At 41.3% G+C, this 27,312-nt stretch overlaps 1 protein-coding gene across 1 annotated transcript; it reads left to right on the top strand.

Annotated features, from left to right (window-relative positions):
* Window positions 1-214: 214 nt before the first annotated feature.
* LY86 (lymphocyte antigen 86) lies at window positions 215-26,914 on the top strand. Its single transcript, XM_071452449.1, has 5 exons — window positions 215-572; window positions 14,236-14,322; window positions 15,726-15,854; window positions 23,179-23,231; window positions 26,168-26,914. The coding sequence occupies exons 1-5, from the start codon at window positions 452-454 to the stop codon at window positions 26,261-26,263; spliced, it is 486 nt and encodes a 161-aa protein (XP_071308550.1). The 5' UTR covers window positions 215-451; the 3' UTR covers window positions 26,264-26,914.
* Window positions 26,915-27,312: the final 398 nt, after the last annotated feature.

Genomic DNA, 27,312 nt, shown 5'->3' with positions numbered 1-27,312 from the left:
ACTTTGTGTGATTAAGATGGGGCAATTTGGATTGCAACTTTTTTTCAGCCAGAAGGCTGCAAAATAAGTCTGTTTGAAGTTTTGTCCCAAATGCTTTGACTTCAAGAGAAGAAACTGGCAGCAAGAGCAGAAATAAACACATTGCTGCATTGTTCCAGCAGGCACCAAGGCAGGACTATGCTGGGCAGTGAGTAGGTGTGATTAGCTCATTTGTCATTAGTTGAACACCAAGCAGAAAGCAGAAGTCGAAGTACACGGAAATAACACCCTCCAATTCTGATTAGCCTCTTATTTATACCGCATTGTGGGAAGCTGAGGCTGCACTGGCTCACTTAACCCTTTTGCAGGCACGGATGTTGTAAGTCCCGTGTCCCTTGGAGAAAGGAAGGAACACCTCCCTCCAGAGTGTTAGCAAGAGACAGAAGTGATCCTGCAAACTACCACCACCACCATGAAGACATCAAATGCTCTTCTTTTCATCTTAGTCCTGCTTTACATCAATGCCAGCACACAGTGGCCTACGCACACAGTCTGCAAAGAGGACAACCTGGAAATATATTACAAAAGCTGCGGTGAGATTTTTTTACATTTCCATTTTCCTTTCAGCTGCTCAGCAGAGTTGTTCCTATATGTAGTGAGAGATGCTTATAAAGCCAGGCAGTGAATGGAAGGGTTACACTCCCAAACTTCCACTGGGTTTCAGATCTAAAATATTTTTCATGTTTCAAGTACAGCTGGTTTTGGTTCACACACACACAAACCCAACTGTATTTAGAAGATAATAAAGAGGAAATAATGTAACTTAATTCAGAATAATAAACCGCTGTGAAAAACCCAGTTTAGCATGAAAGAGATGACTAAGATCTTTATCTTGAAGTTAGGTTAAAAATATATACAGGAAGACCCTAGGTCTTTACCTTTTTTACCCTTGGGATGAAACAGGCTCTTCAATGCACTGATCTGCTGCTTTCCTAATGTGCGATGAGGCTGTGGTGATGTGCTTTCTGTCCTCCCACTAGGAATGACAAGGGACCCAGTGTGACAGTGGGAAGGATTCATGTTCTCTGCCATTGCCACTGTGCTTAGTGAGACTTCAGCAGCAGCCCTTACCAGAGGCATTTCCCAGGGATCACAGGGTTTTGTTTGTTCTTTAAATCTGTAGAGAAGAAAAGGAGCAAGCAACACTGGAATTGACTGAAAATGAATTCACTGAATGGTGCCTGCTTTTCACCTCTTGCTTTGCTGGCCGTGTGCCTCGCCTATTGTGCTGATCTACTTTACAACTGGGACAAAGGGAATTAGATTCACAGACGCCTCATTCATTTTCCGCACGTGATTTGAAAAGCGATTCATGGCAAATGAGCACCCTAGAGTTTGTTTTTCCAATTCATCCAGTTACAAAGGGTTTTCCCGGGGGCTTTTCCTCGCCTGTAGCTTTCATGCGTTTTTGCACACCCATTAAAATAAAGCCAGTGAGGGACAAGAGAAGTAAATAAATATTTGTAATGCTATTCTTTACTGGCCTGCTCCCAGGGGACTAAAGTCAGGCTTCACTTCTATAAATGGGTGTAATGCATTAAGAAAATATTTAATTAGATATTGAATACAGACTTTGGTGTTGCCTTCATATTAGTAAAAATCTATTGCGCAAGTGAGTTCTGTTCCCTCAACAGGTCTCAGTCAGCATGAGATGCCTTGACACAGAGGCATAGGCTACACTCTGAGTGAATTCAAAGTATGATGAATTTGTCTGCTGGCATGTGCCAGTTCAATGTTGCTTCTTACTGTGCACATCACTGGCCTAGCTAACAATATGCATTTGTTTAGAGTCATTTGTCACTTCCTTTGGTTTGCCATGAACAGAAAGATAAGAGGTACATTCATTCAGGGAGAATTCACAGCTTGAGAAGCACGAGCCCGAGATCATAAAGGTCAGGTCCCACCACTTAGAGTGGTCTTCTGTTCTCCTGGGTACAGCTATGGGAGATGAAAAGATTACATAGATGTAGAAACAATGCAAGAATTAAATAAGATTCCTTGTTTGAAGTCAGGTTCTATTCTCCCTTACTGCTCTGTCAGATTAAAGTTCAGGCAACTCACAACTGCCATCACAATGTCCTGCCTTGCCTTTTTCCAGAGGCTATCACATGTGCAGCATCAGCCCAGGATACACCATCTGCATTGCTGCTGATGCAGTTCATAATCCAGCAGTTTGCATAAAGAAGAATTTAAGGTGCTTGGGGTCAAGCCCCACAATCTACAGGTCAGGAGGATCAATCCAAGTACACTAGCCCACATCTGCTTCAGAGAAGACCCTGTCCTTACTGAGCTCACTGGCAAGCTCACAGTGGTGCACAAGGTGCTGATCACCCTTTCAGGAGAAGGGGAGCTTTCTCCCTACTTCATTTCACTGTAAGCCATAACTAGATGGGCAGAACATAACTCCATTTTCCATGTGTCCTGCCAATTGTTCTCACCCAGGAGGACACAGACTTGTCAGTGTTTGACAAGACCCTTTCCCATCAAACCTTCCCATTACAAATTTATAATGGCAGCAACCACAGAGTTGATATTAGGCAACTTCCCACACTCTTTAGCTATTTCAGGGGAATACTGCCCCATATGTCCCTCCAGTCTGAGAAATCCCTTTGGTATTTCCTGCTCCACCAAAGGTATCAGAGGATGTCCCATTTGGGGGATAACAGGAGACACAGTGAAGTAACAAGTACAAAATCTTGGGTAAAGGATTGCCTGTTGGCTACAAGAGGGTGAGGATTTCACCTCTAATGTTGTTACTATAGACTCTAGGATGCTATTAGGGAATTAGGATTGAATCAAGTAAAATATAAAGATGTTAAAAGATTTTTTTATCAAGTACTTCACAATTTGTTTCTAGAGCATAATGTCCTCTCTCAACAAATTATTAGAATTCAGTTTGAGCATTTAAAGAGGAGCCAAGTACCCATTTTTGCTTTGCTGTTTATCAGATCCTCTCCTATAATGCAGTAAAAATCTGACTAAATTCAAAAATATGGGCTAATATAACTGTGATTAATGCAACAGAGAAATTTAGATGGATAACTGAGAAAGTGAAGCCATCTCCTGTACCCAGGAGTAAGTTGCAATTGCTGGTCACAAGCAATTGTTCTAGCTGCATCTTGCTCCAATAGCATGATGCATCTTGCTCCTATAGCAGACATGCATCAGGCCCCCAGCCTCAGCCCATGCTCTGGATCCTATAGAAAGCATCCCCATTCCCACTCAGCCACATCAGACTAAATGTTGTGTAACCAGGACTCCAAGTCATGCATCAAAAGAAGGGGCTAGACAAGATCCTAGTGATCCGTATAATGCAACCGTAAAGAAGAAATCAGACAAAAAAATCTCAGCAGCAAGTCCGTGGTAAGAAAATCAAGCTGAGGGGCAGGTGGTCTAAAAGTAGAGTAAATAGACTGTGTGCTGCCTCCTCTATGTAACCACAGGAGACATAACACTGAGACAACCTATAAATAGCAAGACATTTCCTATTAGGGCCACTCTTCCTCCCAGGAACAAGTGACAAAAATGAAGGAAGATCTCAAATGACCACAAATCTCTTTAGAAACCTGGGCAGAGATCCTGAGATAAAAGCAGCACAGGTTAACATCTCTGACTGAGAAAAGAGAACAGTAATTGGCAAGTCTATGCACAGACATGAAAAGAACCTGCTACATAAATGGCCAATTTCTACCCCTTTTAATTTCACTGTAATAATGCTTTTGATCTTTCTAGCTACATTATAAAAGGCAATTGTCTGGGAAGGGAAGGGCAGGTAGGCAATGGTAACAAATTGCCCTGGGCAGATTCCAGTGTTATTTGAGTAATAGGCATCCACTTGGAAGTGCAAAGTGCAATGCAGTCAGAGACAACAGAACATAACTCCCTAACACGTCTACCAGCACCTGCTTCTAGATCATTCATGTAAAGCCTAATTGTCTTAATTAGCCATGAAAACATTCTTAATATGTCATGTTCAAATGGGACTCCCTTCATAAGGGAAAGCAGGTGATTGCTCCTGCAGACATACAAAAAATATTTTCCAACTATTTTTACAGCTCTTTCTTGAAATGTTAGGTAGGCCTGTATTAACACTTTAGTGCTTCAGAATGCCTGCTTTTGTTTCGACCAGCAAGCTTGCTAATTATTTAATTAAATTATTTAGATTAGGACCTGGGAGATCTTAGAGCTGCCCACTGCCTAAAACTGTAGGTTTCTTTACAGTGCAGATAAGACACAAGGTTCTAAAAAAGGGTATGGACACCATCAACCATTAAGGACTCTGTTTTCTGTGCACTGGAATAAATAACAGGGAACTTCAGGGAGCTCTTCAGAAGAGCCAAAGCAGTAATATTCAAAGATGACATCTTCAGAAATATTCCCAAGACTATATAAAACACTGCTTAGACCACATGAGATTTTTAAATATAGACAAACATTTTTTCCCAATTCATATCTGATTTTTTTTTCTTTTTCTTCTGTTTTTCATCTGAAGCAAGGTTAATAGCCATTAAAGTTTCAGGAGAAGGAGCAAACAATCAGTATTCCTTTCAACCTTCTGAATTAAATATGAAATTTGCTGCACCCTTCATAAGATTTATATCTGTATATCTACAAATTTTAAAATAATAAAACTTATATAGGGATGTGGGTAAACATTTGCTATAATTCATGTCTTCTGCTAGACAAAGAGCCCGGGCAAGCTGGTCATCTAGGAAATTATTTTTACATGACAATGCCTCTTCCAAAACAGAGGAAGGTCATGCTGAACTTATGTCCAATGAGCTCCATGTATGCTTGCACAGTTCTATGTCACACTTGAAGCAGTGTCATTTATATAAACCTTTTCTCTGGCCTCCAGTGGCACAATAGGAGAGAGTAGCACTGCCCACTTCAGTACACACTTGCATAAATTGCATTCGTAGATAGAGGAACTCTCATTTGTATGGCTTTTCTTTAAATGTCTGAGCTCAGATTTGGATCTCTGTTAAAATGGCCCCTTCGAACTCAACAGGGTGTAGAACCCACTCTGGTCAGACAGTACATTACAGACATGCTCCTGTTAAACTCTGTATTGAGGGAACTTTTCAGTGCTTAAAATAAAACAAGTGGAGACAGAGATCAATTAGCTCACAATTTCCTGATGATTTGTCAGTCCTTCCTGAAGAGTTTCAGGCTTACTAGGGTTCCCCTCACACACTCATTATACTTTCTCCTTCATACTGAGAGACCAAAGATACTATTTTTCTTAAATTCCACTTGTTCCTTTTTTAAAAATACAACTGTAACATCAGGTGTATTTTTAAAAATACACCTGCTCATTCATCAATATCAACTTGTAAACAGTACTGTTAAATTGGCACTAATTTTACAGCATATCACCTTCTGTTCTCTATGTCAACCAATCTAACTAGTCCTTTTCCCTCCCTGACCACACGCTTATATTATTTACTTAAAGGATGTAAGTAATCTGATAGCTTCAGCTGGGAAAGTAAGGTCTGCAAAAAGTTCTCACTCATGACGCTTCAGGGCAAAAATTCTTCCAGACACTTGGTAAAAAGAGGTTCTTTTTCCATTATTCTTTGGATTTTTGGCAGACAGATTGAGCCAGATGCTTCTCTTGGACTTATTTATTTATTTCCCTCAAACAGTGTCCAGCAATTGCTTCTGCTTCTAAATTATTTAAAGTCACACGACACCAACTCCCCTCTGATTTTTTGTTGCATAGATTGCTAATGGGCAAACAATCAAAGAACTTAAGAATTCCACTTGAAAACAATTTTTGTGTGTTTACTCTGTCCAGGCCATCTTACTGTCATAGCTTTGCTGTTGAATTCATCTGGTATAACTTACTTATTCCAAGGGGAAGACCAGATGTGTACATGTATATTTCTGGCACCAGATCCTAACAAACTGAAACTATCATCAGAATCAAGGTAGCATAGTTATGAGTGTGCATGCAAATCTTTTTTTAAAATTTTTGTCCCTCCATGAATTAAAACTATCCCATCTATTTCATTCTCCACATCTCATTAGAGGATTTAAACTTTCTTTTTTCTATGTGAACTCTTGAGGTGATTCTGAACATCATTTTACCCTTCTTTCAGGTGAGGAGAGTACTTAGTAAGTTTTAAAATGTAAATGACATTGAGGAGCAGGAGACAATTTCATATCTCCAAGGTACTCTGGCAAAAAACATTAGATTCAGTACCTAGACTTTAAATCTTTCAGTAAAATCAATATTAATGCTTTCAGTGAGACTAGTAGTGGAGAGAATTAACCTCAGCTGAACTTCTCCCACCAGGATTTAAATTCTCCCAGTTAATTTAGTTCTCAGTGGTTTCCTCACGGAGCCAAATTCTTCACCAAATCAATTAAGGTCCTGCACCACGGACTGCAAGAGGGTTGTTTATGTTAAGCACAGACAGCCTCTCCTGCTTATCTCCAGCTGATAAATCTAAATTGGTTGGCATGTTTTTCACCTACTCACTTTTGCAAGGTCTTTGGTTGCTGTAGCCACTGAGTCACTCAGGTAAATGTAAGAATAGGTGGTAACAGTTCAGAAGGCAAGCCATAGACAATTATGTTCTATCCTTTGGAAAAATATAGGAGAGACATACCTAAAAAATGGTATATTACACAGCAGTCAAGAAATACTGTGGGTAAGGAAATATTGTCATTTGCTATTGGATACTGAATCTGAGCCTATGGAGGGAGCACGCTAATACACTGAACAGGTGAGTCACAGCCATTTTAACAATTTGGTAAAATTTGAGATTAGCTCCTGTATTACATAAAGCAGAAATTATCAAAAGGCTGCATAAAGTCAGGAGCAAAAACAAACCACAGCTGATGATGAGTGCTCCTATGCAAAGCTTTCTTTGTAAGCCTCCAAGCAATAAAGCATTGCTACGCTTTCTTGACATTGCCACATCATCTCATCGAAAGCTGTCATCAAGGCCTCAAAATATATCTGGACCCTACTATGCTTACAGTTTAGCAAAGAAAATAGAGACAGGAGATCAGACGCTCACAGCAATTTAATATCCATTGGGAAAAACATCCAAAGTATTCTAAGAAAAATTAACACCTCAAAATGAAAAAACTACATCAGCATTATTGTGTGTTGGTGTCACTGAACCAACTTTAAGGAGGCAACCTAAAACTAGGGAGAAGCAGTGGCCACCAGGGACAAGATGCCAAATGCCCTTTACAGATTCACCACATACCAAATCGAAACTCTTTGGTCTGTTCCAGATGCTGTTTTTAGGCTCAGGAGAGCTTCTAGTTGCCAAAAGCTAGCATTTTGAAAACTACCACAAATTATTTCAATGTTTCAGTTTCCTCTTCACCTGAAGATGGATGGCTCCTGTCACATGATCCAGCAGTGATCAGGCAGGTGGGAACCCAGCTAGTTTCCTCAGCAGAGGGAGCGTGCCATTCCAACTGTAGCTTACTGCCATGCTCCTGTAGTGGATTTAAACCCATCATGGGAAAATGGGAACATTTAGCCCATTTATGTACTGCTGATTACTGTTCTGTATAATCAGCGGTGTAGCTGCTCTCTCAGAGCATGGCATGTGTCTGACAGCAGGGCAGTTTCCAGCAATGTTTGGTTCTATTTCTGACACAACTCTGAAAGTCTGTTGTGAATCCCCAGTCATTCTGGCAAGCACTGATGTCCAGAGACCTCAGTCTCAAGTAGGGCACTATGAAAAAATTATTAAAAAAAAAGCCAACACATTGAAGAGGGAAGAGACAGCTCTGATTAGGAATACAGGCAGTTACTGTAAGCATTTTATTCATCCAGTGCACGGTGTTTTCTTACCAACAGAAGAACAAAGACTTTCTCTCTCTAATACAGTCCCTGCTGGGCCCAGATTAATGCAGTATTTTCTTGTTACACTGTTGTAGTTGAAGCCTGCCCTGCCTGCCTTTCTCTCTCAAGCTAACTAGGACAAATCAGGATTATCAAGTACAGATCTATATGTGCTATCTCTCAAAGCCTGCATCTTTCAGTTTTGTCCTCTTAAACAGGCTTGGATAAAGCTTTGTCATACCACACAAAGCACAGAAACTCCCCTTTCCCAAATACCACCTCTGGCAAAAGCAAGGAAAGAGCCTTCAGATACCGAGCCTCCCCTCAAGCCTCAGCCAACAGCTCTAACAAGCTTGCTCTCAGGAAAGGTGGTTCAGGCAGGAAAAGGCAGGGAAACTCAGGGCATGTCTTTGACAAGGCTGCTTGATGCATGCCAGTGACACCCCCATCCCCAAACACGGCCCTGCACAGGCAGAGAGCCCCTCATATCTTCTGTCTTCACAGGGGCTTCCCTCCACCTCATCGCATCAGCCTGCTGCCAGAAAATCTCTTCCTCTCCTCTCTACCTGACATTTGGAGAAGCCTTCTAAGTTACTGTTTCTTAATATTTGTACATTTGGACTTCATTTATACTTCCCAATGAGTTTTATTTGAAATATCAAAAGACAAAATCTTTGTCTTTTATTTAAACTGACTTTGTAAGGCACTGAAATCACCTTGCTCCGAAACTAAGGTCACAGGCATCAGCCAGTAATGCCTGTGCCTCAATCTAACCAAGAAATATATAAATGCTCTATGCATTACCAGTGTTCAGTATTCTTGGGAGAGGATTGGAAATTATTTAACTTGTATAAACCTTTTTTTTTTTTTTTTAAGTTACATTTTAAGTTGCTTTTGCTAGTGTCCTGGGCTTTTTTAGTTTATAGATATACTGAAACCAAATCTTCAGGCTTCCCTCTACAGCCATGTAGGTTTTATCAGAGAGGAAGCAGAGTTATTCACTCCATTGGACATCTCCAAAAACTTTGGAGGTTTGGGTTTAAGCAACCTCAGAAACCACAAGTTGATAGTACTGTTTGCAAAGGGGAACTCCCACAGTCTGTAACCCCAGGACATTAAGGATACACAAACTGTAATCTTCTCTATTCCTTCTCCTCTATGTTGCCTAAGCGAGCCAGAAAAGTTCAGGTGATGAAACATACAGTGACTTCTGCAAATGAGGCCAGAGTGACTGAACTGAACTGGGCCAGAGTTCCAGTCTGAGTTAGGCAAGAGCCTGGAGCTGGTCATGGCTAAGTCAAATGTCTTAGGATGAAGTATTCTGATGATAAAGTAGACACAGCCAGTGTGAGTCTCACAATTTATTCTGCTTTTCTCTGAAGAGAGGGTCACTCTGCCCTTCCCAGTCACATCTGGAGGTGGCAGTGGCATGCAGTGAAGGCAGGCCTAAATGGAAGTTCATTAAACGGAAGGTGCTCAGGGAAATGCAGATGCATAACCAGAGAGCTGCTAATTCACCTGATGCTTCTTCCTCAGTAGCCCATTCCAGTGTCAAATATAACCTTGAGCATTCAGGTTAATTTATTTAAATAGACATTAAAGGGAAATTGTTGAACGAATACATAAAGTCTGAAATCCCAAACAGTTCCTCATTCTTTCCCTCTCCTTTCATCATCTTGAATGTTGTAAAGACTAATGATTTAATTTTATTAGGAGCTTTGAAGGTAAGGAGTATTGGGTAATTGCTAAATGTTTCTTCCTTGTGCTAATTTCCATCTCCTCTAGCACCAGCTTGTCCTTACCTGACCCTCGCCAAGTGCAATTGTGCTCTTTCATTCCATTCTGTTGCTTATCTGCTCCTAAAAGTATTATTTTGAAACACCCAAAGCTAACCAGTTTGGAGGGTCTTCTTACCCCTCCAGGGCTTACAGATGTGGACTTTTACAAGCAAAGCTCCTCTGCTTGCTGCTGCTATTCACTCATATGACTGATTTTCATGCTCATATGGAAACAATGTGATTTTAGAGCAGATTCAGAAGAGAGGAAAATCAGTACAGGATCGTAAAAAATATTGGGGGGGGGGAAGGGGGAAGAGGGGGGAAGGGAGAGAGAAGAATAAAAGACAGAGGCTGTTGTACACCAGCACAGCAAAATTCCTAGAACAGGTGCTTCCCATCTGGCCATGCAGTTTCTGTAATGCCCAGTTAGTAATGTAGCAGCACAGGGTCTGAAGGACATTGCCACAGTGGGTTAGCATATTATCATTCCCAGCTGTCCACTTCATCCTGTGCTCTGGAGATCCCCTCCCAGGAGGCTGTAAAGGCAGCCCCAGCTCACAGCCCTGTGCCTTTGTGCACACCCATGTTCAGCAGGGGCAGGAGCCACTGGCCCCACAACTGCAGTAACCAGGGCACAAAAGGCACTTCCCACCTGTTGTCCTTGTCACTAAGGTTACACTGCTGTAAATATGTCCAAGCTAATCTACCTATGAACCTTCTACCAAGAACACAAGCAAGGGGGAAAAGCTCTAGAAAGAAAAGTTCAGGAACTCATCTGAGCTTCTAGGCTGTACTACACACACCTGCTCAGTCTCCTAAGAGAAACCCAGCCAAACCCATCACTGTGAGCCCCTCAAATAGTAAGTCAGGCTGAAATCTTGCACTGTGGTGCCAGTGCATGTGGAAAACCTCATCCCAAATCAATATAGGAACAAATCTTCACCAGGGTACTTGGGTAAGGGTGAAATAGGTGGTGGGATGCATGGGCTCAGCTGGCACTAAGCCGTGTCAGGGGTGTTTGGTAGCAAGATGCCAGGTACAACCCAAATTCACCTCTCACAAAGCAGGATTGTACTACAGAAGTCAGTCTTCAGCGAAAGCTGGACATTCAGTGCTAGATACAGTTGGGAGCTCAGCCTCAGGCACAGCATCAGGTTCAAATAACAGGTCTGGAAAATCTTGGAGTGCATGGACGGTTCACAAAGCCAAAGGCTTTCTCGTTCCCAGAGCAGTTGCCCAAAATTTAGTATTGCCTAGAGAGAAACTTGAGTCAAAATTCTCCTTCCAGACACTTTTCATGCTAGCTGTAAATATGTTGCAGCCTAAGTCCTTCTCACTAGATACACAAAAAATGTCCTTTTCCCCCTCAGTAAGCAGATTTTCACTGATAAACCTCAATATGTTTGCAAAATTTCCAACAACATTATGAGTGTTGGTGATTTATCAAAGCTGAACTGGAAAAGCAAAATTCTGCAACCAGTTAAAGAGTTTCTAGCTTTAATTATGGGAGAGGGAGCAGATTGAAGGGAGTAGGTGGAGGAAAGTCTGGGAACATACAGTACTGTGCACCATGAAATGTTGCAGGGAAGCGAAAGGCTGAAGGGCAGCCCCACGTATTTTAGAGATTTAACAGTAAATGTTATTGCTCTGCACATGTGAAAGACATAACATGTATTTTTTTCAGTCTAACCAGCTCACTTCAGATTGAAGCAAACACGGAAGAATAAGTATTAAACCTCCATAAGAGACACACAGTGACTCATAGTTGTACATCTAAGAAAAACAAAAACGGCAATTGCCTTGAGTTGCCTTGGCCACAGGAGGCACTCCTCACGATTTAAGGAAAGAGGGGGATGGCACAATCCCTTAGTGCATAAAGCCCAGCTGAATTTACAGTTTTCTCCACTTGTCATGCAGCTAAAACCCAGAAGTTTCATAAATTTTGTTATAGTAGCAACGTTTCTCCCTATTTGTTTGGGAATCCAGACTCCCTGGCACCATAGCTTTAGCAACACAGCCATTCTTTCAATTGATTTCAGCAGGAGGTCCCCATATATGCCACAGTATCTAAGATTGCAAAATTGGATTGCTAATTCTGAGCAGGAATTTCCACAGGGATGGTCAGAAAATTAATTTGGGTTCTTTTAGCAGTGGAAAATTTTACATTTGTCAGCAACAGAGTAACAACAGAAAATTCAAGAATTCAAGTGCTCCAATTCACAAATTTTTCTGGAATTCCTCATGTGAGTGCTTCCACACTCTCTTCTTTGAGGACCAAACAGCACCTCCTGGATATGCCAGGATCCTATGCTGCATCACAAGCAGGGCAGTAAAAGACATCCATGGCTACAATGCACTATGAAATGTATCATCTGTCAAAGGAGCTCAACCCATAGAAATAAGCAGACATCCAAACTAAAATTACCCTGAGATCAGGGTGATTGTAAGAAGCTTTCAAAAAAATCTTGGTTTCATGAACATACCCTTTCCACTCAATGCTGAGAAATTTTAAACTAAAAGTTCAAATTCTAGCCCTAACACCACAATTTAGTTTGTTCATTAAAGTACAGCCTAGTCTCTTTGAAAAGAAAAGGACATTATGTATGTTCTACTGCCATGTTAGACCGTAACTCCCTCTTGAAACTGCAGACCCAACAATTTTAGTAACTCGACAACCAGCACTATTTGTAGGCATCAATGCCCAAATTGCTCTGAATCTGAGCAGCTGCTTCCTGAACCTTATCATCACACCACACACAAAACAGAAACAAGAGGGGCTCTAGCAGAAGTCCAGAGGAATGCGGAAGCCAAGCCCTGAAAGATGGTAGAAACCAGAGGGGAAGCAGGAGTAACGGCCCTGGAGAAAAGAGAAGTTTGACATGCTTTCCAGCTGGAGCAGGAAACTGCTCTCCTAACCGATTCCAACAGCTTCTGAAGCTGCAAAAACAAAGCTGGAACTGACAGGAATAAGAAAAAAGAGGAAAGACAGCCCTCTGACTGTGGCCACACTTGATAAACAACTGCAGGCACTAATTTTTTGTCCCAAGCAGATTATGCAACTGCAGAGACTGCTTTAGTGGTGTGGAGGACAAAATCCAGCACAAGGACACAGAGCTTTAGAAATATCAGTTCTTTTAATCTCCCTCCTTTGAACAGTCATTTTAACTTACCCAAATTTAGGGCTCGGCTGTTAGCTCACACTGATAGTCTGTGGGCTCACAAAGCCTGGCTTAGTTAGAGCCCTCCAGGTCCTCTCAACACTTTCATTCATTCTGTGATCTCCTCTAAGCAATCAGGTTTTGGTCACACAGGCTTGCTGATTGCCAGCTGCTATAGCTGTGGGGCACTGCTGCTAAAACAGGGTTAGACTGTGGGGATGCTGGCTCAGCCTCACAGCGGACACTTGTGACTCAAGTTTCACCACAGCATCTAAGGAAAATTCTCCCAACCTGTTATTTTCAACTCAGTGAGAAGATTAGTTCAAGCAACAATAACTTAAAAAGAGAACTCAGTTCCCAAGTCTATATTTATCACTACCAGATCTGAGTAAACCAAGGAGCCTATGGCTGCTTCTGTACATGCCACAGTTGCTTCTCTTTTTTCCACAGAGAACTACGTTGGATGAACAGGCTGGCTGGAAAGCCATAATGAGGGACAAAACTATGCCTAAAGCAAGTTTGAGGCTCAAGGTATTTTTCCAAATTGGCCAAATCTTTCCCCTCCTGCCACAGCTTTGGAAAACAATTGCACATTCTATTGGTTGTGGCAGCTGAGCTGTCAGTGGTTGCTGCTGCCTGTCACCAGAGAGTGACATGTCAGCAAGCCTTCAGGCACAGCATCAAGTCTCATGGAGGCTAGCAAGGAAGAGGGTGGAAGTAGGAAAACAATTATGCTTTTACAAGAGTTTTAGAGCTTTTTGCAGAGAAAGGGATACTGCAGGAATTGGAAAGAATCACGTTCATGATAATTATCAGTCAAAGGGCTTCCTTTGGTCCCACAGCTCTGCTGAAATCTCACAGAAAAGGAGAAATGTAGAATATTTTCTGGCTTAGAAATATCACAGGATGATGGACCCAGAAAAAAAATTGCTGCAGTATCTCAGTTAACACAATTTCACTTTCAGTTTTGGACTTTTCATCCCACTGCAGAATTCAGTTTCCAAATCAGCTTCACCAAGCCATCTTGTAAAGCAAATTAATAAACATCTTCATAACCAATTGCTCCTCAGTGCTGAGGAACGAATGGCAATGTGCAGAGTCTGGGAAAAGCAGTTGTGCTGAGATTTCATCATTGAATAAGTATTGGCTATCCACCATTGTGGGGAACTTTCCTTCTTTGAGCTTGGTTAATTTTCCCACACAATGGATTCTAACCTCACACAGGTGAGCACCTGAGTGCACTTTAGACTGAAGGGGCAGGAAGGACTCAAGTAGCTATTGAATGCAGGGTATGGGAGCTCTAATCACTTCTTGGAGAACTTGTAAGAAATATGTAATTTGTTTTTTATAACATTTCTATATTTTATATATTATACATACAGTCTCAATAAAGTATCTCATTAAAGATACCACTTGTAACCCCCTACTTTGCATCTTCAAACAGATCCCCAGCAAGATTTTGCTCTCAGCATTGACCATTGTCCTGATATTGCAACCCACACCTTTAACATCAGAGCTGCAACAGTCCTAGGTAAGTGAATTGCTATTTTCTCATGCTGTACATAGGTAATTTATGTGTGAGTGATGGTATTAAGAAGTAAGCAAGGCTGACAATCTCCTATAAAATATGAATCGGCTTCATTTCGTAGAAATTTCAAAACCCGTGCAGGGTTACAAAAATGTCAGTTCTGTTATCAGCTTGGCCTCAGACTACATCTGTCACCCTAAAGAAGTCATATCAGCTTTCAGCCCCTATTCCGCTCCTTCTCTTCATTTGTACACATGGAGAGCCAAGGGGGGGCTGCTCTAGAGCTCATTATCCTCATAGCTAAGTCTTCTGGGGAGAGTCTTGCTGACTCTCACACACGTTCTTATGTCAGTACCTCACCAAATTTCCAAGGCTGTGACCCTTGCAGGTAGGGGTCTGAATGGACTCCCACAGAGCAACGTGGGGATACCCCTCTGTCCCTCCTGGGTGTACAGAGAAGTGTTCTGGGAAAGTGCTGGCCTGAGGCAGCAGTCACACCATCAGTTTGCCACCTGCACTAGCTGAAATTACATCCTTCAGCACTTGACTGATTAGCCATAAAAGGTAAAAACTGGGTGCACACTTTAATATTAGCCATTGCTTGCTTTGTGATTTTTTCACGGGAAAGCCACATCTAGCCGACCTGAGCCCCAAGCTCATCTAGATCCTGTACTACCAGAGCGTAAATATGAAAGAACTGCAGTATGCTCTTGGTGTTGAAAATAAATTTGTGTGCCAAGTGTCTTTTAGCTCCTGGGAATGCTTCCTTGCATGCAAAACGTCTCCCTTCCTGTCAGACATGCAGGCTATTTGTCCAGGGAGCATCAGTTTTCAGGGGGCTGAAAAGGTAAACAAGCCTGAAAAAAATCACACTACAGACATTTGCAAATAAGTCAGAGCACAGGACCTCCATCTAAATCCAGTAGCCTCATTGGCTCTGCCTGCATCAGCAAGCCAGGTACAAGGAGGTAACCTCCTAGAACTGCCAAGCTGCTGTGCTGGTCCCTGGCACAGGTTTGGCTCAGGCCAGTTACTGTTTTCCCAAGCAGCAGTTTGAGGTCACACGTTGTTCCCAGGGGCCCATTGGATGTGATCCCTCTGCTAAGAACACAAGAAAAGTTTAGATGTAAGGACAGGAGATTTGCTACACCACTTGACCTGAGAGTCAGAAAATGGTCATGAGCCTAGTTTATTTAACACTCAAGACAACTGCTATTATGTCCCCTGTCATATACCTTGAAGGGCCTAGAGACCTCTTCCTGAAGCACAGATTTCTATGTATCAGGAGTCCCCCGTGAAGAGAAAATGTCTAATGGCTCAAACAGCAGGGAGGAAAAAATAGAATATTTTTTAAAATAAAGTTAATCCTTGCACTTTCCCTGAGGTCTCGCTCTCTTTGTGTATAGGACACAGCATCAAGGAGCTCTACATCAAGCTGGACATGATCGTAAATGGAAAGACTGTCCTAACCTACAGAGAGACGCTTTGTGGGCCGGGTCATTCTAAGCTTATTTTCTGTGGAAAGAAGAAAGGAGGTAATTTAGGTGGCACTCTCAGTGTTTGAAGGCTACTGAATACTCCAAGCAGGATGTGCCTGCTGTGCTGTTGACTGCACTAATACATTGTAATGTTCTGTTTACTTCACCAGCATGTTAATGGTGACAGGAACGCAGTAGGACAGAGACATTTTAATTTAAGGGCCTGCTTTTCCCCCCAACCTGTTTGCTTGCTTTACTTTTAATCACAGAATATTGCACACCCATGGGAATTTAAGTCCATTAAAAGTAACTGTGGTTATGTGACCCCCATCCACCAGCAGGGAGGTTCATAAGCCCTATTTAGAGGCACGTGCTTGTCATGTGAGCAAGAAGTATGACAAAAATAAAGGCTAGCTCTGTAAAAGAAATGGCTGAGCAAATAAACAACTATTTCTGAACATGTTCTTCACTATTAAGCAAGTCACTCCTCCTGTCCTTAAAGGCAATTCTTAAATCACTTTATGAGGAAATAGGCTTGAATAAGGATATTTGGATTAAGATATTATTTGCTACCATCTATGGTTTGCATCTTTCAGTTCAACATGTGCCTGTGCAGCAGTCAGACGAATTCAGCTCATGCCAGTCACACTGCCAGCTGGCAAAGACTTGCTCTAGTTGGTTTAGAGTGCTATTGCTTGCCCCCAGAAAACCCCCCCAAGCATCTTTGGGCCCAGGCGAGCCTGGGCACCTAAAGGCCCTTCCTGCCACGACCCAGGCTAGGTAGTGCGAAGTTAGCTGTGCCATGTCTGGAAGAGTTGTGGTCATGCTTCTGGACTGCAGTAGGCATGTATCCATTAATTTTTAAATCCCCCTCACATCATGATCATCTATTTAGGTTGATTTTATAAAAAACCAAGTAGAGCCACAGAGCAGTTTGAATTGTCAGAGCACCAGCTAGTTACAGAAGCTCTGCTTTCCTTGAGTCACTGACATCTTCAAGCTGATAACACTGCAATAACTCATGTGCAAGGGCCATGAGTTTAAAGACCATGCACAGCACTACTGTGAAGACAGTTCCTGGAAAATTACTAAGACATTTCACACTGCACAAAACTATCACAAAGAATAATAGAGAAATGCTGCATGAGCAACCAATTATGTAAATCATGTAAGCCAGATAGACAAAAAAATTAAATTCAGAAGTTTCTTCAATTGTGTATTGAATTACAAGAGGAGAAAACCCACCCACAGACCTACTGAAAAACTATCTTATTCTGAGGAAGTACTTAATAACATCCTTTACTGAATACATTAAGGAGAAGTAGAGTCAGTCCTGAGCTGAGCACAAACTGCTATTCACTCATTAAGCTAGAAAGCCAAAACCTCCTGGGGTTTCCAAGTCTCTTAATCTTAAACTGATAGGCGATTGTTTCTGTTAATTGAAGTACATTATGACATAAACACATAGTTGGTTGTTTGAATAATACTATATATCTTCATTTAGAAGTACCCCTACTCCAATGCAAAGACGTCTGCCATGCACTTTTTAATATACACCCTCTCATCCAGTAGCTGTTTTTATTTAGTAATTAAGTCACAGTGGGAAAGTGAACTTTCTCAGGTTCAAACTGAAAATGGGGTATTTCTTTATTAGTTGACAGTTGAATCTACCCCATATTTTAGGACAGAGAATTGAGCTGAAGACAAATTTAAGGCAGTTCAGGCAAAATTTACCATATTAGCACAGCTGTAAATCTGACCTAATGCCTGTGCAGGAAGGACAACTTGTGAAAGGCCAAGTATGCAGACTACTAAGACACAGGAGAGCAGAGAGCCCTTTCAACTGAAGCTTTTCATGGAGAGCCCCTTTTTTCCTGTTGTATGGGCAACATTTCCAACATCTGGCCAGACCTGACCTGAGTTTAAATGTAGTTTCACACAGAATTTGCTTGCCTTTCATAAGGAGGCCAAAAATTGCCTGCCCCTCCCTCTCCCAAAATTAGACAGAACATCATCCTTCTACAGGTTTTGTTGATCCACTTACTTGTGGGGAAAAGCAGAGCAGAAGTTACAAGAAAAAGAGAGTTTTAAGAGCCGGATGTGGCAAAGTCTTAGTTATTTGAGGGAAGTTTACTTTTTTCTTTATTTATATTTGCTCTCCTATAATGCTACAGTTTTTTCATGACTAGAAATACTCTCTGTGCTGGAAAAACTTAAAATAGCTGGAGATTTCATGTTCATCATAATCATATAGTGTTTACTATTTTTGTTAACCAAAGGTCATGTCTGGCAGTGCTCACTCAGGCTCATGAATAGGATTCCAAGATCTTTTTCTTTGAGCTATGTGTCTGTTGTGAAGTTGCTAGCTCAAAGTTTGCAAGGAAATTTGCCGTTATCTATTTAGGAACAATTGCAACACAATTGCTAAATTCTTTGTGGCATAATGTGAACTCAGGCCTTCCTCTTTTTTAGTAGAATGTGCTGGTTATTCCCCATTTCCTCCAAAGAAAACAGTTATGTAAGATTTAACACATTTCCCAATGCAATCACTAAAATCAGTGTGGAAGATCTACCAGGCTAATATTAAGCAATGTGCCAACTACAGCTTGCAGGCTTAAGCAAAGCCACCTGACAAAAAGATAGCTGCCTCCTCTGCAAATTTTCTTTTGGGCTCAACTGACATAGGCACCATCAGAGCACCTGCACAATTCCTTATGCACACACCCCAGACCACAGAGAAACCCTCACCTTGCTTCAGACCTCCAGTCTTTTACATTATTGTCCCTTTCAGCAGGTGTTACAGTGAGCAAGTTTCTAAAACAGCATTTGTGAATAAAAGTAGGGAACATAACATGAATTAAAAGACTGGCTATCACATTAAGAATGTTGGTAGCTGTTTCTGAGAAAGCAGCTATACCACAAAACTAGGTTTTTGGGCTGACACACAATGCCATCTTGCTTAGCCCCTTCACCTCACCTTTTCCTCACCAGTAAGAGAGTGAATCTTTCTCACCTGGCCATGTATTTACATATGTTTTTTCCCACTCAACTAGACATCTATAGCTGGCAGTTATTCACATCATTCCTACATCCATAGCACCCACAGAAGCTTGTGTCAGTTGCATCAGTGCAAGATTGTGTCCTAGAAGAACTCCAACATGGAGCATTGAAGTTCTAAAAATATTTAAAACAGAAAAAGGAAGAGGTGGGTGCAGATGTACAGGGCCTTTATATAGTATAAGAGTGTGAGAATGCATAAAGATTTTCAGTGAAGGGAAGATTTGAGAAAGAGGAGTGAGAATTTCATTATAGGTGTTTAGTCAGGAAGGAGAGGCATCTTCATGACAAATGATAACTAGTAATTTGAAGTAATCCTCAGGAAGTTCTTACTTAGACATTTGAAAGCTCTGCCTCAGACTGGAAACTATTAAAGGCATGCTCACTAGCAATAAAAAGGACTAAGTTCCTTTTGGTAGAAAAAAGAGTGAAAAGCTGGTATAAAAATACAGTAGTATCACCTTGATTCAGTGGTACAATAGCAATATTTTCTAGGCAGTTCTACAGAAATCACTTTCAGATAAATCTATAAGAAAAAGGGCTGAAAGCAAATCACTGATGACAGCATCCTTGACAGGTACCATAAGTTACCAGCAGACAAAAAAAGAAAAAGGGGATTATTTAATTGGAAAAACGCACTCATGGTTTATGCTCTTCCAAATGTGTGAGCATTTTTTGCAACCATACTTTGGCTTTTCTCTAGGAAGACCATAGAATTCTTTCAATAAGATAGGCTCAGTGTTTGTGACAGTTATACTTACTGCAGCAGATGTGTTCATCCTCTTTGAATGGAGGAATGTAAAAATGTATGAATTGTGGAGAAAAAATGCATAATAAGGATGCTGTGATAAACTGCAGTCCTTCAAGCCTTGGAGGATGTTTACACTTCAGGAATTATAGTAGAAATCCCCATGCAACTGGAACACTGAATGGTCTTTGAAAAGCCTGATCCACTGAGGAGGTTGCCATGGTCCAAAGTGAATATGAATGATAAAATTCAGTAGATTTAGGAATCCATCGTATTTCCTGACAGGTCTCAACTAGCTGAAAATGAAAGCTGCCCTTGCTTTCCTATAAGGACATACTTTCAAAGCAGCATAGTTTCCCCCTCCCCACTGAAGCAAGGAAGGTTACAGGAGTTTTCTAAAGGACTGGTTACAGAATCACAGAATTGTTGAGGTTGGAAAGTCATTTGAAGGTCTTCTAATCCAGTTCCACATAGTTCAAACAGGGCCATCTGATAGCCAGTTGCCCAGGACCATGTCCAGGGTAAGGTTCTTAGATATATCTAAGGATGGATGTGCTACAACCTCTCTGGGCAACCTCTGCCAGTGCTCACTCACCCTCACAGTAAAAAAAGTTTTTCCTGATGTTCAGGTGAAGCCTCCTGTGTTTTAGTTTGTGTCCACTGCCTCTTTGCCCTGCCACTAGGCACCAGTAGAGACAGCCTGGCTCCATCCTCTTTTACAACCCCACTTCAGGTATTTGTACACATTGATGTGCTGTCCCCTAATGTTCTCTAGGCTGAACATTCCCAGCTCCTTCAGCCTCCTCATTGGAGAGATGTTCTAGTCCCTTAATTATATCAGTGGCCTTTCACTGGACTTTCTCCAGTACCTCCATATGATTCAGCTGAACCACTGCAAGACCTCTGGTTAAAAAGAGCTAAATAAAGGTAAAGCTGAAGCATAAAGCAGTACATGTGGACCTCAAACTGGACAAGCAGCACCTGCTGCTCTACATTTGAAGGCTCCCTAAAAGATAATACAGCCCATGACAGTGATTTCTTTGATAACAGAGCAAAGGCATAGCTACAACATATCAGAGCAATCAAGGAAAACTTCTCAGAGTGGGCTGAGGCAGAGCCCTGAGACTGCATTCATCTAGTTACTTTATCACAGTGAAGTGTGTGGGGAAAAATAGCTTCTACCTACACTAGATGAGAGATTAGCATTGCCATCATTTCAGAAGCAAATTTATGGCCTGATGACACCTACTTCATTTTAAAATACAGGCTTTGCAGATCCTGAATGCTGCATCTATGTTTTTAGATTCTGGATGGCTTTCTGAGAGCCTAGATGAGATCCTAACAAGCCATGTGATCCAAGAGAAGCTTCCATGTCCCCATGCAGAAGGGCTTTGGGTGATTGTTCACAGCCCAGTTTCCTCTCCGCCCTCCTCTGCTGTCACCCAAGATTTGCTAGGCTGTGAGTTGGCTGAAGAAAAGGCAGTCCTGCAAGGCTCTCTACTGAACAAAAGGACACGCAAAGCATGAGTCCCAGCACTGCATGGCCCACACCACCCTGAGGGGGCAGCTCCCAATGTGCCTTAGATCACATTGACACACACAGCTCCCAGGGTAGTCACTCATCATTATGCAGTCTTCAGTGCCTTTAATTCTCATTTAGAGTCTATTAAAGCTGTGAACCAAGAGGTGGGCTGTACTGTATTTTTAAAATTTTTGAGTCACTGCTCACTGCAGTGGAGATGTGTCAGACTCCTGGGCTCTGGCTTCATGCACAGAAGTGAGTGGTGATGGTGACGGCTCTCTGAAAACAACAAGACTTCTTGCTGTCCACACGAATTAGCCAGGGATGCAGAGGGGACTGAGTGCAGTACAATTGCTGTAGCATAGTTGATCAGTTTGAGATTGACAAACCAAGACATACTTATTCTGTTCTCTGTTTTGGGATTAGGTTTTTCAGGGCAACACTAAGTTGTTTTGCATCTTCTCCACGTCCCAGGATCATCAGGGCATTACATGAAACAAACTTCTCGCTAATGCAAAGGTGTAGAACACTGGTGATATCTCAAGTTTCTCCTTTTCCTAGTTTATCTTATTGTCATGATTGTTTCATATAATTTTGTTACAAGACTAACATTTCTCATTTGTGGGAAAAACTTTTGTGGACTGTTTTCCAAGTCCATGCATGGTGAGATGGACCATACAATCTAAAGATGTTACAGAGCTTTTATGCAGCCTTTCACAAGAAACAGTTTAAGCCAACAGTGAGACTAGACTAAAGCTCTCTAGAAGTGACAAGCATCAAAATGCCAGCACATACTCATATAAACATGATGAAACACTCCTCTGTCACTGTCAAAGTAAGGAATATTTCATGACACCTACAAAAAAGAATCCTTAAACAGTTCTTAGACTTTTCCATGACTTGTGTGGGGCTAGTTGTGCAAGAAATTCTGAAATACTGAAACATCTACAAGTTTTATTTTCAGTCAAGTCTGCACAGTTTGGCCCAGTAAGCTATGAAGAAGTAGGAGGAACTGCAGAACAGCTTGCTAATTCTCTCCATTAATGCCAAAGTTGCCCTTTCTTCAACAGCCAAGAGCAGGCATGCCTCGTACGAGGCTCTATTCCAGTCACCAACACAGTTGTGATGGCTTTAATACCTCACGTAACTTCTTGCTGAACGCTCCCTCAGCAGAGAGACAGACATGTTCTTATTACTTTAAAGTCATGTTCAGCTGGCAGTCAAGAGTCCACACCTACACAAATACTTAGCTCAGATTGGTTTTTCTAAAAGTTATCAAAACAGTACAATTCGACTGCTGCAGCTGCAGGTATTTAATAGTTCATGCTAAAGTGTCACAGACATGTTTTATGAAAAATCCTTTCCTTAGGACTTTTTCTCCTGAGAAGCTGAGAGGCCTCAGGAACAAAATGTAAACAATTATTATCTGCTGCGTAGAATGCAACAGCTGCATCTTTGATTAGTCTCATGTAGTTGTTTCTAATTAATAGCCAATCACATTCCAGCTGTCTTGGACTCTTGGTCAGACACAAGCTTTTGTTATCATTCTTCTTCTTGCTTGCTAGCCTTCTGATGAAATCCATTCTTCTATTATTTTATTATAGTTTTAATATAATATATATCATAAAATAATAAATCAAGCCTTCTGAAACATGGAGTCAGATCCTCATCTCTTCCCTCTTCCTGAGACCCCTGTGAACACCACCACACTAAAGGACTTGAGTCTGGCAGTCCCCCCCTCCCCTTTCATTTTCAGGATGTGTGATGACATAGATATTCCCACCTGGTTGTGCAAAGATGTGCCACCTTTTTCATTCACATAGGCTGCAGATGCTCCTTGAGCCCAAGCTCTGCCTTGCTTTCCCCATAAGGCAGTAGATATCCTGATATTTCCCCCGAGGGGGCTGTTGCAGGACGGGGTATGGAGCATTTTGCAGGTCCATAATACTTGTCACTGGAGGCTTTGAAATGCCATTGCCAAAAAAGCATCTATGATCAGCTTTTTCCTTCCTGTGCTGCATGTCTAACCATCCATCACCATTGTTGCTTTCCAGAACATCTCTATTATGAGGGGCCAGTCACACTGGGAATCAAAGAAATCCCTCAGGTAAGTTGGTTGCAGCTGAGTTCCCAAGCAGAAGGGCTTCCCAGATGAGGTATGGTCAGAGGACTACCAGCAATCACTCTAGCACATTCCAGGCTTCCCCAGCTGGCACACTGGATCTGACAGTGTTTTATATGAATAATCCTCTTCAATATGAAATTAAGTGACTTTGCTTATAAAGAGTTACAGGGGCACTACTATCCAGCAACAAAGGTTTTTTTCAGGATAGCAGGTGTCTGTACCAGCACTAAGTCAGACAGCCATAGAGTTCTTTAGTAGGCTCCCCCTCTCTTACTCTTAAAATAGCAAGAAAAGATGTTGTTCCAGGGGACTCCCAAGAGACCAAGGCTGCAATTTTGTTCAGCCTTTAGTGAACTGAACAATTTAGAGAAGCTCATTCATCCTCTCTGGCTATAAAGGCATTTTAGATAACTACTGCAATTTAAAGTGTTCTACTGTACATACATGGTGTCAGGCAGAGAGACCAAGGTCTTCTAGGTGGCAACTGAAGGTACAAGTTATTAGGCCAAGAATACTTTCTCTGAATTTATGGAGCCTTAAAATAAGAAAATGATTTCTTAGGAAGGTGAGAAAACTGGCAGTACTCTAGACACTGCTCTGAATTTCCTGGTCATCCATTACAGATGCTTTTTACTCCACACACAGCTAAGTCTCCTAGAAGCTCAACCAAATCACACTGCAAAAAAAGATAGATTCAAATGCTGAATGTAACAGTCTCTTAACTGGGCACAGCATGAAGATATATTTGATCAGTATATAACAAAGGATTTTTTAGAGACATACAATGAAGAGACTGGATTGAAGGGTAGAAGGCAAAGTCTTTGATTATCAAGGCATCTTGTTGAGAATGTAGCAAAGAAAGGATCACAGTCGCCACTGAAAAAGCATAGAGTTCAGGTGGTCAGTCAAATACCCCTTAGATTTACTTGGAGAAGCACAGCATGAGCTCTCAATTCTTCAGCAGCAGACATAAAATATATGTCAGAGGCTCAAAGATGAGGTCTGGGATCTGCTCAGTATTGGATTGCTCCAGGCAGGAAAAGAAAACAGGATCAGAACAGGGATACAGAACAAAGACATGAGTCCCAAAGAACTGAGCTTGCCAAGACCTGCAGAGGTGATAACAAGGGTAGCTGGCTTCTGGGAAGATCAAGCCTCCTTAAGTGCTACCATCTCATATGTCTCAATCTTCCTTTGGTGATAGCAGCAACCAGGACCTTCATTTTTCCAAAGCTTTCACACGGGGAGCTGGACCCCCGTTATGCAGGCTGTTGTCCCGCCCTAACCAGCCTGCTTCCCTAAAGGCTATACCTACAGAGGCTGTGTTGAGCACTGCCTTTTGATGTCTCACACAGGAGTGCCTGAGCTCACATCAATCATCATCCTGCTCCAGGAGCAGCTTTACTAACATACTTACGTAGTAAAGCCTCAAGAAAAACTGAAGAATAGGTTTTTAAACCAAGGAGAAGCCATAGAAACATGCACACAGACCAGTAAAACTCCAGTTCTGGGCAAATTAGCTGAATTTTCAGCTAGTTTCTGGAGCCAGAAACTCCAAGACTGATCACAAGCCTCTTTTAATAACATTTTTTCACCACAAGCAAAAATTATTCTGAAGGAGAAAAAAGAAATCTAACCACTAATAAGCAATGGAAATTAGTTATTATGAAGTCTCTTCCGTGATTTAAACTATAAGCTTTTAGAGAGTTAATAAACTTGTGAGAAAAGGAATAGGAAGCCTCTTTTGTTAATCAATCTTTTGTTAATCAATCAGGCAAATAACACCACAAAAAGGAATTATTCCATACAGCAATCATCTTCTGCTCATTGCAAAGAACAGCCTTATCCGAGAAGCCTGAGGGGTGTGTGCACACTCCACACAGGAATTACAACCAGGCTCTATTCTCAGGAGCATGTTGCCATTGGGCCTCTCTCTAAATTTAGATTTTACTCTTAACTTGAACCTCTCTATGAGGACACAAACCCAGGTATTGCTTTAAAAATCTCATTGTAAAAGGCAAATGCCAAGAAGCTTGACTCATTTCAGCCATGACTCCTACTCCACAACCAGAAAGGCTCTAAACAGGGCAAGAGCATTCTGTGGTTCAAAGCAAGGAGGTCACTGCTGCCAACCTCTCCTACTCTACATTTTGCTCCCCTCTGTGCTCCAGCAAAAAACCCCAGAAATAATTACTGCAGTGCCAGTAATATACAGTGAATAAATCTAGTTCACCTCTTCTTCCAAATCTGTTAAAGCCACCTTGGTCACCTCCCTGTACAGTGCTTCTCCAAGTGGCTGGAGAGAGCCATCTTGACCTATACAAGATAGCCATGGCTTCTTTAAGGTTCAGATTTTTTTTTTTTTGGTAATGATATAAGTTCTCCTCAAAGCCTGTATTCATACTTTCAACTACACAATTGGAAATCAGACTACTTCTTGTTTTATTATATAGGAATTCATTATAGATTGAGTCATCTATACACACACTTCCCCCTGAGCACTCTGTTATAAAAATTCATATCACTAACACTGAACAACAAGATCCATGTAAGAGAAGTGCCAGAAAACTGACCACCTCTTTTTCCAGTTACTAAACAGCTCAGGCCATATTGTGCTTGTTTATAAGAATCATGAGAATTTACAGATTTGAAGGGATTTTTTAATGCATCAAAACATTTCATTCAACTTGCACTGTTTAATTTTCAGTTTGTGCTGTCAGCATTGATATCCCTGAGGAGAGTATTTTGGCAGAAAATATGGGCACATCCTTTACCACCTCTGAAACATTTGGAGCAGGAAGGTTTTGGAGAAACTTGATGGGAAAAGAATTGTTCTGTTTCTAAAAAGAGGAGTCAGAAACTTAAGCAGTTATATAGTATGATGGGCTAATCTCTTGCTTTGCATTTTTCTCATACAGGGAGATTACACTATTTCAGCAAAGCTGACTAATCAAGATCACGTCATTGTCGCTTGTGCCGATTTTACAGTGAAAAATTATTTAGACTATTATTAGCAACAAACCGATTTCATGAAAGCTACAGACTACCAAAACTATTCAAGTCAAGTAGGCTGCTTGCATGCTACAATGATTCTGAAGAAAATAATCCTCACATGGTGATTCTCATGCTGTTCCCCTTTATAAATTTGCTATTTTCAAGAAGTTACTAGATCGTCTAGTGGTAATTTTATCTCTAAACGCACACTGTAGCCTACTTTTTTCTTCTAATATATACAGCTGTAAAAAGAAAGTATCCAATACCAACACTCATCTTAGGATGAAAATAGCATGAGGTAGAACAGGCGAGAGCCTAAACACTTTTTGCAGTAAGTTATGGAGGTATCCATTTCTCACACAGGCTAGAAGATGACTTTCACATATATCACATATTATGCAATTACAGAACTGAACATCTTAAATCTTCTCTGGAGCCTGTCTGGAGATTCCACTAGCACAGCTTTTGTTATAACTACAGAACAAAAGAAAATGGGATGAACATGCCTTTTTTCCAGTGATCGATGTCATGTCACTGGATTTGTATCATCCTAGTCTTCTGGAGTCTACCTGGAATTTTTTGTTCTGTAATGTCTTTTAAGTGATGCGTGAATCATTCTGTACTTAGGCTATGTGTTCTTCTTGCTTCTCAATAAATTCATAATGAAAGACTGTTTTTTCTCATTTTTGTCTTGATTCTCAGATCTCTCCAAACTTTAAGGGGGGAAAAGGATGATGAGGGAAACAAGTTCAAAGAGCACATTTTAAATATGAAGTATCAGTTATGTTTACACATATTTTATATTCACAGCGGAAAAACTGTTCCTTGCTTTGAAGCCCCATGAGAAGTAACACAAATTATATTCCAAGTGCAGCACATCCCCAAACCATCTCATTCCAGGAGCCTTCGTAGCTGACATAACTGATGGGTAGATAGATAACCAAGCACAGGGCAGCACATGGGATTAGGATCTTGGCTTGGAGAGTGTAGAGACCTGTTTGGGATCCTGCCATGGAGTAGGGTTGAGTTATGATTTGAAAAGGTATAGGCAGGAATCAGGGACACAGGA

The sequence above is a fragment of the Agelaius tricolor genome, unplaced genomic scaffold (genome assembly GCF_023055355.1).
Source record: "Agelaius tricolor isolate 1412-34295 unplaced genomic scaffold, bAgeTri1.0.p SCAF_2, whole genome shotgun sequence".
Classification (NCBI taxonomy): Eukaryota; Metazoa; Chordata; class Aves; order Passeriformes; family Icteridae; genus Agelaius; species Agelaius tricolor.
This window is presented reverse-complemented; position numbering and strand designations above follow the sequence as displayed.